General features: G+C 35.2%; 1 protein-coding gene across 2 annotated transcripts in view; it reads left to right on the top strand.

Annotated features, from left to right (window-relative positions):
* NUP54 (nucleoporin 54) overlaps window positions 1-17,307 on the top strand; it is a 32,712-nt gene that overhangs the window by 9,853 nt on the left and 5,552 nt on the right. For both annotated transcript variants that reach the window (XM_021938493.1, XM_021938492.2), the window contains 6 exons: window positions 2,123-2,349; window positions 4,165-4,352; window positions 5,663-5,859; window positions 7,097-7,151; window positions 7,622-7,715; window positions 12,877-12,984. In XM_021938493.1, the coding sequence (XP_021794185.1) occupies window positions 2,123-2,349; window positions 4,165-4,352; window positions 5,663-5,859; window positions 7,097-7,151; window positions 7,622-7,715; window positions 12,877-12,984 (869 nt within the window). The remainder of the gene's footprint in view (window positions 1-2,122; window positions 2,350-4,164; window positions 4,353-5,662; window positions 5,860-7,096; window positions 7,152-7,621; window positions 7,716-12,876; window positions 12,985-17,307) is intronic.

Genomic DNA, 17,307 nt, shown 5'->3' with positions numbered 1-17,307 from the left:
TTTTCTTTGGGGGCCAAAGGAATAATCAACAGCAAGAGGGCTCTGAGAAGGTCGCAAGGTATAAGAAGTCTAATATTATTCGGTCTTGAAAAGAGTATTGGATTTTGTAATTTGAGTTCATCAGTGCCCTCCAGCTGGTGAACTTTAAGTAAACTGGTACAGTCATAATTCAGTGTGAAGTATAAAATGAGAGGCTGACTACTTATGTCTCAGGATAGAGATCACAGTTGATTCATGTCATTTAAAAGTTGAGGAAGATAAAGCCCGGGAATTTCTTGCTGAAGGATAGAAAGTGACCTTATAATAAACCAGGATTCAGGTATTCTGAGTTCTAGTCCAGTTCTTGCCAATGTTTATATATACTCATTTGGGAATTAATACTTTTCTGGAGAGTAAAAGAGTCTCTGTCTATCCCTGTAGAAACTCCATGGACCTTGTGGTACTTTCAATGTTTAGAGCTGAAAGAGAACTTAAATAATATCTAATACAGTGTTTTAAAACTCAGGTCATTTTATTATTCACGTTTTCTCCTTATCTGTATACCATTTGTATTACTATTTAAGAATTTTCTTTAAATCAGTTTACTTTGAAACACTAAATACACTTATTTTAAAGTAAAATTTATTGCTGCTATAAGTGGAAAACTAGTATCATTTGCTCTAAAGAAAAGGTAATTGAAATTAAGTACAAAGAAAATATAGTGTTAATAAATTCTAGGTAGATACCTTTGCCTTAAGCTCTGAGCCTTAGACTCGCTCCTCCCTTTGTTAAAAGATGATGTACTTATCTCACACTTTGGGAAATATTTATCTGCCCTAAGAACTTGGCCCTTCTTTCCATTAGAGAAATTGGTATCCCACAGAGGTTAAGTGATTTGCCCAAAGTTACACAGCCATCTAAATTTTTAGCCTAGAATACTGATGGTTAATCCATTTGTTATTACTATATTTTTTTAATAATGAGAGAAAGGAAAATGTTTAGTAAGCTGGTATTGATATAACAATGATTTTTAGACTACTTTGTATCCCCCAATTTATATTTATTATACAAATATAACAGTAATAATGGTTATTTAAAAAAATCTTACATCTTTATGCATCCTACATCCTCATGCATGCTTCTCTCCCTCCCTCCTTTCTTTCTTTCATGTGTAGGTTTAATATTGTGGACCCAATTTGTGTTCTGGTAATGGAATTAATTTGAATAACATCATTAGGGCTGGGCAGAGTTGCTCATGCCTGTAATCCTAGCACTTGGGGAGGCTGAGGCAGGAGAGTGTCTTGAGCTCAGAAGTTTTGAGACCACCATGGGAAACATAGTAAGACCCTGTCTCTACAAAAAATAATTTTAAGAAATTAACCAGGTGCACGTTGGTGCACTCCTGTAGTGTCAGCGACTCAGGATGATGAAGCAGGAGGATTGCTTGAGCCCAGAAAGTTGAGGCTGCAGTGAGCCATGATCTGGCCACTGCACTCCAGCCTAGGCAACAAAGTGAGACCCTGTCTCGAAATATATTATTAGAAAAGCAAATTTAACGTTATAAGGTTTGGCCTAGTGTATTAGTTTCCTATTGCTGCCATAACAAATTACCACAAACTTAGTGGCTTAAGACAATAAAAGTTTATTATTTTATAGTTTCTGGAGATTAGAAGTCCAGAAATGGATTTCACTGTGCTAAAATGAAGCTCTTGGCAGTACTGTGTTACTTCTAGAGGCACTAAGGGAGAATCCATTCTCTTGCATTTTCCAGTTTTTAGAGTCTTCTTGCATTTCTTGGTTTGCGGCTCCTTCTTCCATCTTGCCGTATGCCAACAGCATAGCATCTTCAGATCTGTTTGACTCTGAGCTCACTCTTCCACTTTTGAGGATCTTATGATTACATTGAGTCCCTCCTGATAATCCAGGATAACCCTCTATCTAAACATGCTTAATTTAATCACATCCACAAAGGCCCTTTTTGCTATGTAAGATAACATATTTGTAGGTTCTGTAGATTAGGATATGGGCATCTTTGTGGGTGGGGGGGGCGGGGGCATTATTTTGCCTACCATGCCTATGATCTGGATTAAGTTTTGTTTTGTTTTGTTTTGTTTTTAAATACTAATTTTGGGTACCTTTTTAGCATTAGGTGGTCTCTTCAGTCAGCCTACACAAGCTCCTACACAGTCCAACCAGCTGATAAATACTGCGAGTGCTCTTTCTGCTCCAACGCTATTGGGAGATGAGAGAGATGCTATTTTGGCAAAATGGAATCAACTGCAGGCCTTTTGGGGAACAGGAAAAGGGTATTTCAACAATAATATTCCGCCAGTGGAATTCACACAAGAAAATCCCTTTTGTCGATTTAAGGTATTATTAATACTGTTTATATCTTCAATTGAAGATTTTGTATAACAGAAAATATATTTAGATTAATATTCGGATAACAATTGCTTGGGGTCTTTACTCCTTGAACATGGCATGATTATACTTTTATTTTGAAAATATAGAAATTATAAAATTGAAGTGATTTCATACATATGTGTGGTTGAAGGTGACCAGAATATGAATGAAGGAAAGTGTGACTAGAATGTGATTTATAACTGAAGAAAAAAAATGTAAACAGGAGAATGGTTTGCTTGGCACCTGTAAAGGGGAGACACCAAACTACAATTTAGTGGTATTCGTTTAACATTGGCCAGGAGAGTATACCTTAACCAGCAGATAGGAATTCCCCTTGGCATGTATAACCCCAAAGCTATTAAAACAGTATTGCCCATTTTCTGTGTTCTTATTCCCTGCCTACCAAACAACCTTCTCATTTGTCTGTTCAGAAAATCTCTTTATCAGCCAGTGAGAGTATTTAGGTCCATTTGGTAATGCATTTTCCATAACAAATTATGTATTGCATTCCAGTTTATACTTCAGCCTCTTAGAAGTTATACTGGCCTACATTGGTTTCTTAAACCTAATCAATATGTACGTAACCCTGTGTTTGGAACTGTAAGGCTGAGGATGGGATCCTTGAATAAAGTGGTCAGCCTGTCTTGTTGCAGAACAACTCTTTGTCTCATCACTAACAAAAAGTATATTGAGTGCATGTAGTTGAAATTTTGATACACGTATTTAGTTGGTAAGAGGTATTCAGTAATAGACATAAGTTGAATATAGCAATTTAATAAAGTTGGTATATAACATGGTAAAATGCATAATGTGCCCTTGAGTTAATTTAAATTCTTTTTTAAAAGTTGCAGATGAGTGGTGAAAAGGATAAAAGGCTTCTACCTAAAGAGCAATTCTTTAGAAAAGTATAATTGGTCCTATTAATATGTGAAAAAATACAATCCTGTTTCATAAAGTTTTGTATTATATAAACCAATAAAGTGATACAGACATTCTTTATAGTATTTGTAAGTTGACTGTCATTGCTGTGATTTAAAAGTATTTATTTGTAAATTGCTTCTTTATACATTTAAAACTTAGTTTAAGATTCCATGAATCAGATGTACAGATACTCCTCAAGTTGTAATGGGTTACATCCCAATAAACCCATCATAATTGAAAATATTGTAATTCAGAAATGCATTTAGTACACCTAACCTACCAAGCATCATAGCCTAGCCTACTTTAAACATGCTCAGAACACTTACATCTGTGTACAATTGGGCAGAATAATCTAACACCAAGTCTATCTTATAATTTTATAATAAAAACTAAAAGATCAGAATTCCATGTATGGTTTCCATGTATGTATACATGAATGCATATTGCTTTTACACCATATAAAATGGAAAAATCTTAAGTTGGGAACAATCTGTATAGTGAAATAAATGATAATTAGTTGGTGATTTTTACAGTCACTTTTATAATTGCATGCATATGGTTTAGAAACAACCAACAATAATGAATATCAAAATGTTTTAGGGGAGAAAGCTCTTTAGTTACTCTCTCAAAGGGGAAATTTTAATCTTACTGTATCGGTTAATGTTATTCCCGGGTAAAATAGTTTTTCTTTATAATTTTGTGACCTCCTAGGGCACAAAATGGTGGGAAGAATCATTATTCCCTTAATTACCAGACATTAAGTTGTTTTTCCCATTTTAGCAGATATTAAGCTGTTAATATTAAACACTTGATTTAAGAGCCATACATATTTTTTATATTGTTTATTTTGTCATTCCACAGGCAGTAGGTTATAGTTGCATGCCCAGTAATAAAGATGAAGATGGGCTAGTGGTTTTAGTTTTCAACAAAAAAGAAACAGAGATTCGAAGCCAACAACAACAGTTGGTGGAATCATTGCATAAAGTTTTGGGAGGAAACCAGACCCTTACTGTAAATGTAGAGGGCACTAAAACATTGCCAGATGATCAGTAAGTATACATAAATATGCTGTTTATTTCTGTGTATTTATTTCTGGTCCTAAGGGAGTGATCAATAATGTTTTCGTTGCTAAAGCACAAATTAAATCTCAGAGCAGAATGTCTTTTCTCAGGTAGTGATTATTCAGTATTTATAAAAACATTTATTTAAAAGCTTTTTTAAAAATTTGGATTTTTTAACTTACTAGATGCTAATAATTTTCTAGATTTTCATTCAGGCCAGGAAGGGACCATTTGTCATAGATACGTGCAAATTGAGGGCCATAAAGATGTTATTGGAAAATGTTATTAACTGATTACTGTTCATGTTCATTCATGGATAAATATTATTGCTTTACTTCCCTTGACCTAAGTATAATTCTCAGTGTTCGTGGCAAGACATTTATTTTAGGATATTTGGAGGAATGATTATTAATGAGATGCAATAATTGAATCAGATTTTACTCGTGGTCGTAATTGCAGAGAACTCATAAATTTCAACAGAATTTTCTATATAGATAACATTTACATAGGATTTTGCAGCTAAGCAAACCGCTTTATAAATATGATCTTATTGGCCGGGCACGGTGGCTCACGCCTGTAATCCCAGCACTTTGGGAGGCCAAGACAGGCGGATCACGAGGTCGGGAGATCAAAACCATCCTGGCTAACACCGTGAAACCCCCGTCTCTACTAAAAATACAAAAAAATTAGCTGGGCGTGGTGGCGGGAGCCTGTAGTCCCAGCTACTTGGGAGGCTGAGGCAGGACAATGGCGTGAGCCGAGATTGCGCCACTGCACTCTGGCCTGGGCGACAGAGCGAGACTCCATCTCAAAAAAAAAAAAAAAAATCCCAAATATTATCTTATTTACCTGGTTCATTTTAACTTTATCATTTTGGTTGATTTGTAAATGAACATTACATTAAGTAAAACTTTTTTATTTTCAAGATTTAAGAAGAAAACAATTGAGCACAGCAGCTCATTATACCTGTAATCCCAGAACTTTATGTATATACACACACATAAGCTAAACATAGCAGGTGTGTGACTGTACTCTCAGTTACTTGGAGGCTGAGGTGGGAGGATTGCTTGAGCCTGGGACATTGAGGCTGCAGTGATCACGCCACTGTACTCCATCCTGGGCACCAGAGCAAACTTTGCTCCACAAAAAAAAAAAAAAAGGAAACATTTTAATTGCCTCCTAAAACAACCATGTCTGAATTCAACTTACACTTCTGAAATCACATGCTATGATATGCTGAGGTTTGTGGCTATGAGTTTTGTGCTCCGTATTTTATAAATTCGTTATTCTTCCTTCAGGACAGAAGTTGTTATTTATGTTGTTGAGCGTTCACCAAATGGTACTTCAAGAAGAGTTCCAGCTACAACGCTATATGCCCATTTTGAACAAGCCAATATAAAAACACAATTGCAGCAACTTGGTGTAACCCTTTCTATGACTAGAACAGAACTTTCTCCCGCACAGATCAAACAACTTTTACAGAATCCTCCTGCTGGTATGTTTCTAGAATCACAGAGTTCAAAAAAAAAAGAAAGATTTAGAACTAACACTCCCCCCCTATTTCAGAGGTGTTGGTTGGTTATTAATGTTAATAAAATTAGTATCATCACATATCTACTTATTTGGGAAATAGTTTTGAATATTTGTATTCATTTAGTTTTTTATTATGTAACTAATATGTATGTATTAAAATAGAAATTTTGAGGAATAGTCAACCGAAGAAAAGTAGTCCATAATCCATCTAACCGAAGGTAATTTACTGGTAAAATTTTGGCTTTTTTCTAGCTTATCTCATATTCATTGAATATTCAAGTAAAACCTGAATGTGTTCTCACTGTAAAATATTCTGGATGGCATAACTAGATTGACTGTGTGATAGATTACCTTTAGTTCCTTTCTGCGGAAGTAACTACTATCAATTTATGGTACTCTGTTTAATCCTTTATCTGTGATTTGAAATGTAAGCATATTTACATGTAGATCTTTTAAAAAAGGATTCTGCATATACATCTGCAGCTTGCTTTTTCACTTATAGTATTTGTTAGTACTTTTCATGTCAATACATAAGATAAATCTTACTATATTTAAACATTGCATAGTATTCCAAGGATACACCTTTACTTAACACCTCTAAGTTGTTTTCTATCTTTTTACTATTACGAACTATGTAGTAATTAACAACATCCTTGTAAACATGTCTTAAAACACATTGGTATATATTTCTTTAGAATAGATCTCTGGTAATGAAATTTTTGAGTCAATATTATATATGTTAGATACTGCCAAATTGCCCTCCAGGGAAAGTTCTACCATTTACATTCATAACAGGAATGTTATTTTTCTGGCCACTGATGGCAAAATAATTAATTTAAAAATTAATACTTATTTTTAATATGTTTATTAGCTACATTTGTATTTTTTGTGAGTTACCTATTTGTGTCCTTTGCCCATTTTCTAGATTTTTTTTGTCTTCCTTTTTGATGTTTAGGAACTCTTTCTATATTCTGGAAGTTAATCTATTATCCTATAGGTTATAGATACTTCCTTTCAGTCTGTACTTTTTTTGAGCTTTATTTATGCTGCAAAAATTTGTATTTTTACCATGATCATATTTGACAGTCACTTTTCATTATAGCTTTGGGTTCAGGGTCTTACTTTAGGAAAGCCTTTGTCATACACATATTATAAAAATAGAAAATTGTTTTAGAAAAAATATTTTTTATTTGTGGTAGGTGTTGATCCTATTATCTGGGAACAGGCCAAGGTAGATAACCCTGATTCTGAAAAGTAAGTATGTCTTCATCTTGTTTCATTTAAGAACTAATATTTGCTACTAGGAAAGCAAACATATGAGCTATTAATTATAATTATTACATATAAGAGAAGTTTATTTTCATTTTCATGGTCTTTAAAAAATATTGATTATAGTCCAGCTAAAGCTTCAGCTAAAACAAAAAGGAAAAAAAAAGATTATGGTAAGGCAGCATAGCATAGTGAGAACTAACTAGGAGTGGAAAAATCTAATTGCATTTGCATTTAATAATGTAATGTTTTGACTGAACTGTTTTTCGTCATTTGTAAAATAGGGAGGTTGAATAAAATCTCTTTGGTGTGACATGGTTATCTCATAGTCATAGATCTGCCTTAGAGCCCTAGAAAGTTGATGTAAAATTATGTGAATGTTATTAAAACCTTAACTTCTTGTATTTTGTAGTAATGGGCTTAAGATCTGAAAATTGTTCACTGCATTTCTTCAGGTTAATTCCTGTACCAATGGTGGGTTTTAAGGAACTTCTCCGAAGACTGAAGGTTCAAGATCAGATGACTAAGCAACATCAAACCAGATTAGATGTAAGCATTTAGCTTTTCATTCCCTGGCCCTGAAAGTAGGGAAAGGGATTATAGCCACTTATTTCTTTTTAATATATGTGCTACTATTTTATCTTAATCAGGAAACAATGTAGCATACACTGCAAATTAATAATTATAGTTTTATGCAACTACCTTCTTTATGATAGAAGTCCCCAAATCATATGAATCTGATTTGATATGGTAATGAATTTAGAATTCTTGGCTTAGTAGATTAATTAGACTGTCATTTCCAGTTTCAGCCAGGGATTGCATATTATTATTTATGGGGCCTTATGAAAATGAAGGTTATAATTAAGTTTTTTTGTGTTCACATATAATTGTCTTGGTATATTATTGTAAATTGATGAAGCAAATTTAAAATTACTTAATGCTTAAATATACTTAATATTTTATTTCATAAAGTAGACTTTTCTAGGAGGCCAGGGTGGGTGGATCACTCGAGATCAGGAGTTTAAGGTTTAAGAGAAGCCTGGCCGACATGGTGAAACCTGGTCTCTACTAAAAAATACAAAAATTAACTGGGTGTCATGGTGCACGCCTGTAATGCCAGCAACTTGGGAGGCTGAGGCATGAGAATTGCTTGAACCCAGGAGGCAGAGGTTACAGTGAACAGAAATCGTGCCACTGCACTCCAGTCTGGGCGACAGAGTGAGACTCCTCAAAAAAAAGACTTCATAATTAAATACTTAAAGAGTCTTAAAGGTCAGAGAAATTTGTATGATTTCAATTCTTTTAACTGTGCTAAGGTTTTTTTTGTTTGTTTGTTTGTTTTGTTTTTTGAGATGGAGTCTCTCTCTGTTGCCCAGGCTAGAGTGCAGTGGCGCAATCTGGGCTCACTGCAAGCCCCGCCTCCCAGGTTCACACCATTCTCCTGCCTCAGCCTCCCGAGTAACTGGGACTACAGGCTCCCACCACCACGCCCAGCTAATTTTTTTGTATATTTAGTAGAGACGGGGTTTCACCGTATTAGCCAGGGTGATCTCGATGTCCTGACCTCGTGATCCGCCCGCCTCAGTCTTCCAAAGTGCTGGGATTACAGGCATGAGCCACCGCGCCCGGCCAACTTTACTAAGGCTTTATAACCCAGGAGCCTATGAAAATAATGTGTGTTCTGCAATTCTTAGGTGATGTTTTCTATTAATGTCAGTGAGATCCAGTTGGTTGATAACATTTCTGTTCTGTATTCTTGTTGATTTTTCTGCCTGCTAGTTTGAGAAGAGAGTTGAAATTTACAGCTACACTTACGGATTTGTGTTTTTCTCCTTTCATTTCTCAGTTTTTACTTCATTAATAGTTTGTATTAATAGTTTGTAGAATGTATTAATAGTTTGAAGGGCTGTTGTTATATAGGATTGTTGTGTTTTCTTGGCAAATTTACCTTTTATTATTATATCATATCCCTCTTAATCCCCGGTAAGTTTTATATCTTCTCTAATGACTTTTTTCTTTTATTATTATTTTTAATTGATACATAACTACATATTTACGGGGCATATTGTGATAATTCAATACATGGATACAGTGTGTAATGATCAAATAAGGGTAATTAGCATATCCATTACCCCATTCATTTATCATTTGTTGGTATCATTGAAAATTCACTCCTATAGCTATTTGAAATACAATAAATGGTTGTGAATTATAGTTACCTATAGCGCTGTAGAACAGTGGAACTTAATCCTCCTATCTAGCTGTACTTTGTATCTGTTAAGCAACCTTTGGCAGTTCCCTACTCCTACTCTTTCTCCACCTCTAGTAGCTACTGTTCTACTCTCTACTTCTACGAAATCAACTTTTTTGTAGCTTCCACGTATGAGTGAGAACATGCAGAATTTATCTTTCTGTGCATGGCTTATTTCACTTAACAAAATGTCTTCCAAGTTCATCTGTGTTGCTGCAAATGGTAGCACTCCATTCTTTTTCATGATTAAGTAGTATTCTATTGTATGTGTATATATGTGTACACATACACACCATGTTTTCTTGTTTTCTTTATCCATTCATCTGTTCATGGACACTTACTCAAGACACTCTGAAGTCTTTGATGTTAACATAGCCACGCTACCTTTCTTTTGATAAAAAGTGTTTGTATGGCATACCTTTGTCCATCTTTTTGCTTTTAACCTACGTATATTGTTATATTTGAAGTGAGATTCTTGTAGACGGCATAAAGTTTGGATTTAGTCCTACCATTATTTGTTTTGTGTTTGCAGCCTCTGTTTTTCATTCCTGTTTCCGTTTTTCTGCTTTCTTTTGGGTTATTTGGACTTTTTTTTTTTTTTTTTTTTTTTTTTAGCATTTCCTTTTAATCTATTATTTCAAGTCTTAGAGCAGTACTTCTTAGTAGTGGCTTATGGTGGTGGTGGTGATTTTGTCTCCCAAAGCACATTTGGCAGTGTCTGGAGACTCTTGGTTGGGGAGTGCAGTGTACAGAACAGTACTCCCACAACAAGTAATTACCCAACATTAATAGTGCTGAAGTTGAGAAACCTTTCTCTAGGTAATACGATGTATCTCCTCCCACTAGAACTAGCAGACTTCTCTTGGAGCTCCCTTTCAGCATTTATGCTCATTTCCAGGTTTGAGGCTGGGTTGAAACCAGACTAGGGATGCCTGAGGGGAAAAATGGGTAAACTCACCACAAGTTCAGCGGTACTTTAAATTCCTATCTTCCCTGATCTTCCTGCCAGAGTCCTCAAATAGCTGCCCCATGTATTCCATCCCAGTTTTATAGCTGTATTAAATGGGAAGATTGGGGTTGCACGTACTTAGTTCATCTTGTCCAGAACTTAACATTGTAAATATCTTCTTCTCATCTCTCTGTTAACTCTGTCTTTGGTGTCTGTAGTTGAAGAGAAATCCTTAATTTTAATGTAATGATATCCATTAAATGTTTGCCTTATGTTTTCTTTTTGGGAATTTGCTTCAATAATTTTTCACCCTAAATTCTGAGAGTATCCTACATTTAAAAAAATTTAGAGTTTAACCTTTCACATTTGAGTCTTTTGTTGTCATCATGGAGTTTACCCTTATATCAAGTATGTGGTATGAACCCAGATTTATTTTTCTGTAAATAGTGGGTCCATATTTTTAATATTGCCTATAAAAATGTGATATTCCTCAATGATTATCAAAGAATTTAAATTACACTAAGTTTCCATATATATGTGATCTATTTCTAGACCCTCTCTTATGTATCATTGGCCAGTTGGTCTGTTCTTATACCCACCCATTCCACATTTTTTTAGTGTTAGGGCTTTGTAGTGTATCTTAATATCTAGTAGAATGAATCTCTAATCTTGATTCTTCTTTTCAGAGTTTTCTGGGTCTTTATGGATCTTTATTCTTCCATAAAAACTTTAGAATCAATTTGTCAGAATGCTAGAATTATGGTTGGGATTGCATTAAATGCAAAGACTCATTTGTGGGAATTGAATTTTAATATTAAATCATTTCATCCATGAATGTGGTTTGTCTCTTTAATCCTTGTGGTCTTTTATGTCCTTTAAAATAATTTTTAAATATTCCCTTTTAAAATCTTGAGCATTCTTTCTTGAGTCAATTCCTAGATGGTTTTAATATTTGTTAGTAAATACTGTGACTGATAACATGTCTAATTTTTTTAGTTATTACTGGTAGGAAATAATGTCGTAAGTACTCTTGTATCTAAAAACCCTGGTGATTTTTCAAAATTGGGATGGGAGATTGCCTAGGTTATGTAATATAAAACATGACCACCTAATTTTGTCCTTTCAGCATGGCATGGCATTGGAAAGTTTCTTTAAAAGGTGATATGCGCAGGTAGATGTGCTAAAATATGTCTTGCACAATCGTCTTATCCTCTTTTTTATAACATGTTAATATAAGCCAGTGACATAGAATGATTAATTATGATAGAGACAATTATGGGACTAATTCTAATTGGGATGCTTTAATAAAATAGTGAGATTTTAACCTACCCTGTAAGGTTAAGACTTCCTAAGGCAGAATAGTGGATTTCAGTCAGGTAAAACAGCAAGTCAAAGATCCAGAGGCATAAAAATGTATCCTGCTGCATCATTAATATCACTCCTTTTCCTCTGCACTCTGATGACTCCCTCCAAGTATTCTGTAACAGTTAATGTTGAAATGTACTGTACTTTCTGTCAATAGTTACATACAGGGCTACTTGTCTATTAAGACACCCCCTAGATATCATCTTATACATCTTAACTTCTTCCATTCAGACCTGGTTGTTGGCCGTATTCCATATTACTTCAAATTCCTTAATTTCCTCTCTCTCCGCCTCCCTCCCCCCCACCCCTACATGCTGGAGTGTGATCACGGCTCAAGTCATCCTCCCACCTCAGCCTCCTAAGGAGCTGGGACTACAGGCATATAGGACTCCACCTGGTTAATTTTTTATTTTTTGTAGAGACAAGGTCTTGCTATGTTGCCCAAGCTTGTCTCAAAATCCTGGTCTCAAGCACTCCTCTTGCCTTGGCCTCCCAAAGTGCTAGGATTACAGGAGTGAGCCACTGTGCCCAGCTGTGTGTGTGTGTGTGTGTGTGTGTGTGTGTGTGTGTGTGTGTGTGTGATGGAGTCTCACTCTTTTTTTGTTTTGTTTTTTGTTTCTGTGACATGGAGTCTCACTCTGTTGCCCAGGCTGGAGTGCAGTGGCACGATCTCGGCCCCGTCCTCTGGGTTTAAGTGATTCTCCTGCATCAGCCTTCCAAGTAGCTGGGATTACAGGCGCGCGCCACCACGCCCAGCTACTTCTTTGTATTCTTAGTAGAGACAGGGTTTCACTATGTTGGCCAGGCTGGTCTTGAACTCCTGACCTTAAGTAATTTGCCCGCCTTGACCTCCCAAAGTGCTGGGATTACAGATGTGAGCCACCACGCCCAGCTTATTTTTTTCTATGTATTGCCTCATTGCTAAATTTCCTAGAGCTGTAAAGATATCTTTGCATGATTCTTTTAAAAAAATTTTAGGTATGTAAAAAGGGAAGAAATATAAGCATAGATTTGTAGGGAAAGAGTTTATATTTTGAGGGATGCATCTCCGGCTTATCCCAAGATTAGAATTTCCATACAGCTGTAACTGATAAATAGTTGTGGTATTTGATTAACACCCCCCCCCCCAATTTTTTCTTAAACAGATCATATCTGAAGATATTAGTGAGCTACAAAAGAATCAAACTACATCTGTAGCCAAAATTGCGCAATACAAGAGGAAACTCATGGATCTTTCCCATAGAACTTTACAGGTAGTAATTTGGATTTTTTTCCCCCAGTGTTTATAAGGCTGTGTATGTGAAATAATGTACTAAATATAGATTTTTAAAATAGAAAAAAAAGACTAAAATAATAATGTGAAACTAGAAGTACTGAATTCTTTCAGTAGAACCTTGAAATTGGAAAACAGGTCTCATAGGGTTGAGTGAGGAGAATAAAAATATCCTAAAGTTCATATTTTAGTGAGAATTTGAGGGAAAGCAGTGAAGAAATAAAGTATCTTAGTGCAAGGGAAGCTTCTGTGAGATTATCGATGTCTCATAAATTTCATAAAATAGTTCAGAAAATTTTTTATTTTGAGTGCTAGAAAAAGGAGTGTAACCATAATGGTCGAAAAACAACAATAGAATTTACAAATTAACAAGAGGAATTAAAAGAATAATAACAACTGAAATTATAAACTATCATGAAAAGAGAAATATTACATACCAGTACCAATGGGAAACAGCCAAATCTGTACTCAGAGGAAAATTTACAGTCATAAAAAATCTCATTTTAAAAGATCAAATGTGAAAAATAAAGGAACTGAGTACTCAAATTAGAAAAGGAATATCAAGATAAGCCAAAAGAAACTAAAAAGAAAGAAAGATAAATGTAATGTAATAAATGTAATAGTGGAAAGAATAAATTGTAAAACTGTTTCTTCGAAAAGACCATTAAAATTACTAAGCATCTCATCAACCAGAAGAAGGGAAAAGCAGGCAAAATATACAAAATTGGTAGTGAGAAAAGAGGCATCACCATAGATACACAAAACAGAATAAGAAGATACTGCATGGGCCGGGCACGGTGGCTCACGCCTGTAATCCTAGCACTTTGGGAGGCCGAGGTGAGTGGATTGCCTGAGCTCAGGATTTCAAGACCAGCCTGGGCAACACAGTGAAACCCCATCTCAACTAAAATACAAAAAAATTAGCCACGCATGGTTGCTTGCGCCTGTAATCCTAGTTACTCGGGAGGCTGAGACACGAGAATTGCTTGAACCCGGGAGGTGGAGGTTGCAGTGAGCCGAGATTATGCCACTGCACTCCAGCCTAGGTGACAGAGCAAGACTCCATCTCAGAAAAAAGGAAAAAAAAAAAAAAGATACTGCATGTACTTTAGGGTAACAAATCTGGAACTCAGAGGAAGTTTTATTTTGATTTTTCTAAATGAAAATTGCCAAAATTAATCTACAGAGAAGTAAAAAAAAAAAAACCACAGAAGCAATTGGAAAAATGAAAGATGAAACATGAGAAAGGCCTCGGACAGATAGTTTCATTGCCAAATTTTGTCTAACCACAAAAGAGCTAATTCCAGTGTTATTTTAATTATTCTAGACAATTGAGGAATAATGTATATAGCTTCCTTATTCTTTTTTCACAGCTTGAGATAATTTGCATTCCATACTATTTACTCATTTAAAGTGTACAGTTCAATGGCTTTTAGTATATTCAGAGACTTGTATAGCCATTATTACCACAATCAATTTTAGAACATTTCCATCACCCTACAAACAAATCCCGTACCCATTGTCAGTCACTTCCCCATTTCACTGCAACTCTTCCCCATTTCACCGCAAGTCCTGTGCAACCAGTTTTGCCCTATGGATTTGCCTATTCTGGAAACCTCATATAAATGGAATCATAATGATATTTGGTCTTTTGTGACTGGCTTCTTTTGTTTAGCCTAATGTTTTCAAAGTTCATCTGTGTTGTACCAGGTAATAGTACTTCAGGTACTAATAAATGATGATTATTCATTTATTGCTGAATATTCCATCGTATGGCTAAACCACATTTTACTCGATTGATGGACATTTTGGTGGTTCTGCTTTTTGGCTATTATGAATAATATTGCTATTAAAATTTATTTACAAGTGTTTGTGTGCACATATACTTCTATTTCTCTTGGGTGTAAACCTAGGAGTGAAATTGCTGTGTCATATGCACACTGTGTTTAACTTTTTGAGGAAATACCAAACTGTTTTCCAAAGCAGCTGTACCATTTTACATTTCTGTTTGTAGCATCTGAAAAGAAATTATAAAGTTGTTTTAAAGAGATGCAAATTATGCTAAGTGAAAAAAGCCAGACTTAAAGGCTATGTAAGGCGTGATTCTATTTATATAACATTATACAAAAGAAAATTAGGGGCAGATAACAGATTAGTAGTTGCCAGGGACTATAGATGAGGAGAGAAGTGTGACTACAAGGGGCTTGGGGTGATGGAAATATTTTGTACCTTAATCATGGTGATAGTTACACAACTGTATGTATTTGCAAGATTCATAGAACTGAACACCTAAAACAGATTAATTGTCGTATGTGGAGTATACCTCAAATCAGACTGAAAAACCACATTCTAAATGAAGTATAAGCAAAGAGAATCCAGCTATTTATCAATTTCTTAAAAAATATGCTATGACCAAGTAAAGTTTATTTCAGGAATGCAGGGTTGGTTTTAATAACAGGACATCTATCAACATGACTTATTATAGCAACACATTAAGGGAAAATATATAATAGAAACTACAACCAAAAATGAATAGCAAATACTCAAAAAGGCAAAACACTAAAATTGCATTTAGAAACTAGATACGGACACCCAATATTATCATCATTATTCGTTGCTGTCTTGGAGGTTTTCATAAATAAAACAAGCAAAGAAATAATATAAACATTGGGAAAATGATTAAGTGTTCTCTTTTTGCTGATATGATTGTATATCTGGAAAACCCAAGGGAATAAACCATAGAATTAATGTAGTAAGCCGGCTAGATATAAAAGTACAAAAATCAACTTTTCTTTTTACTATCTGGAAATAGGAAAATGTTCCATTCACTATGGTGACAAAACCGTAAAATACTTAGGAATATATTTATGAGGAAAGTATAGGTATTTACAAATAAACTATATTCTTAGATGAGAATACTTAATATCCACTTTACAAAATTAAAAATGAATTACAGCTTTTTAAAAATTGATTAAGCTGGGTGTGATGACATAGCGCCTATAGTCACAGCTACTCAGAGGGCTGAGGCAGGAGAATCACTTGAGCCAAGGAGTTCGAGGCTGTAGTGAGCTATGATTGTGCCTATGAATAGCCACTGCACTCTGTTGCCTGGGCAACATAGGGAGACCCTGTCTCTAAAAAAATTTTGATTAAAATTTCTTTAAGTTTATATGGAAGGATAAATGTTTGAGACTAGCTTGTTCAGGAACAAAAAAGAAATAGTGAACAGGGACTTCTTTACCAGATTTCAGAACCTATTTTAAACCTCTTGTAATTGAATCAATATAGTATCTGCATGAAATTGGACAGAAACATACATGGAACAGAATAGGGAATTTATAAATAGATGATAGTGTGCTGACAATGTAATATATGGTAAAAGTGGTATTTCAATTCAGTGGGTTTATTTAATAAATAATGCTGGAGTATAACTATACATAAGAAAATAAAATTAGACCATTGCATCATATAAAAATAAAGTGGACTGAAGACTTAACGAAACTTTCAAAGCTGTATGTACAACCTGGGATTTGAGAGACACTTGATCAGAAAGCTAGAAACTATAAACCAACGTTGGCCATATAAAAAATTGTGTATAGCAAAAGATACCAGAAGCCATTTGTCAATAGTCATGTGATAGAATTTAGGAAAAGGGAATTTTGCAAACAGCACTGATTTTAGATTTGGTGTTCATATTCATATTATACAAAGAGATCCTATAATTTGACAATAAAACGCAATTGAAATTTGGGCAAAAGATGTGTAAAGGCAGTTCACAGAAAAAGCAAATGCAAAATAGTTTAGTCATTAAAAGATGGTCCCTTTAATTTACTAGGAATCTGGGAATTGCAGATTAAAGAAAAAAAATGAGATCCCGGCTGGGCACAGTGGTTCACGCCTGTAATCCCAGCACTTTGGGAGGCCGAGGCGGGTGGATCATGAGGTCAGGAGTTCAAGACCAGTCTGGCCAAGATGGTGAAACCCCATCTCTACTAAAAATACAAAAATTAGCAGGGCGTGGTGGCGGGTGCCTGTAATCCCAGCTGCTTGGGAGGCTGAGGCAGAGAATTGCTTGAACCCAGAAAGTGGAGGTTGCAGTGAGTCAGGATCACGCCACTGCGCTCCAGCTTGGGTGACAGTGAAACTCCACCTCAAAAAAAAAAAAAAAAAATCCTTTTACACTCATCAGGTTGGGAAAAATTTAAACCACCACCACCTGTACTTGACAGGAATGTGGGGAAAGGGTATTCTGATGTGGGGCCTATGAATCTAAATCATTAGGATCTTTTGGGAAAGCAATCTA

This window comes from Papio anubis, chromosome 3, assembly GCF_008728515.1.
Source record: "Papio anubis isolate 15944 chromosome 3, Panubis1.0, whole genome shotgun sequence".
NCBI lineage: Eukaryota > Metazoa > Chordata > Mammalia > Primates > Cercopithecidae > Papio > Papio anubis.
The sequence above is the reverse complement of the archived record's forward strand: the minus strand, read 5'-3'. Positions and strand labels throughout refer to the sequence as shown.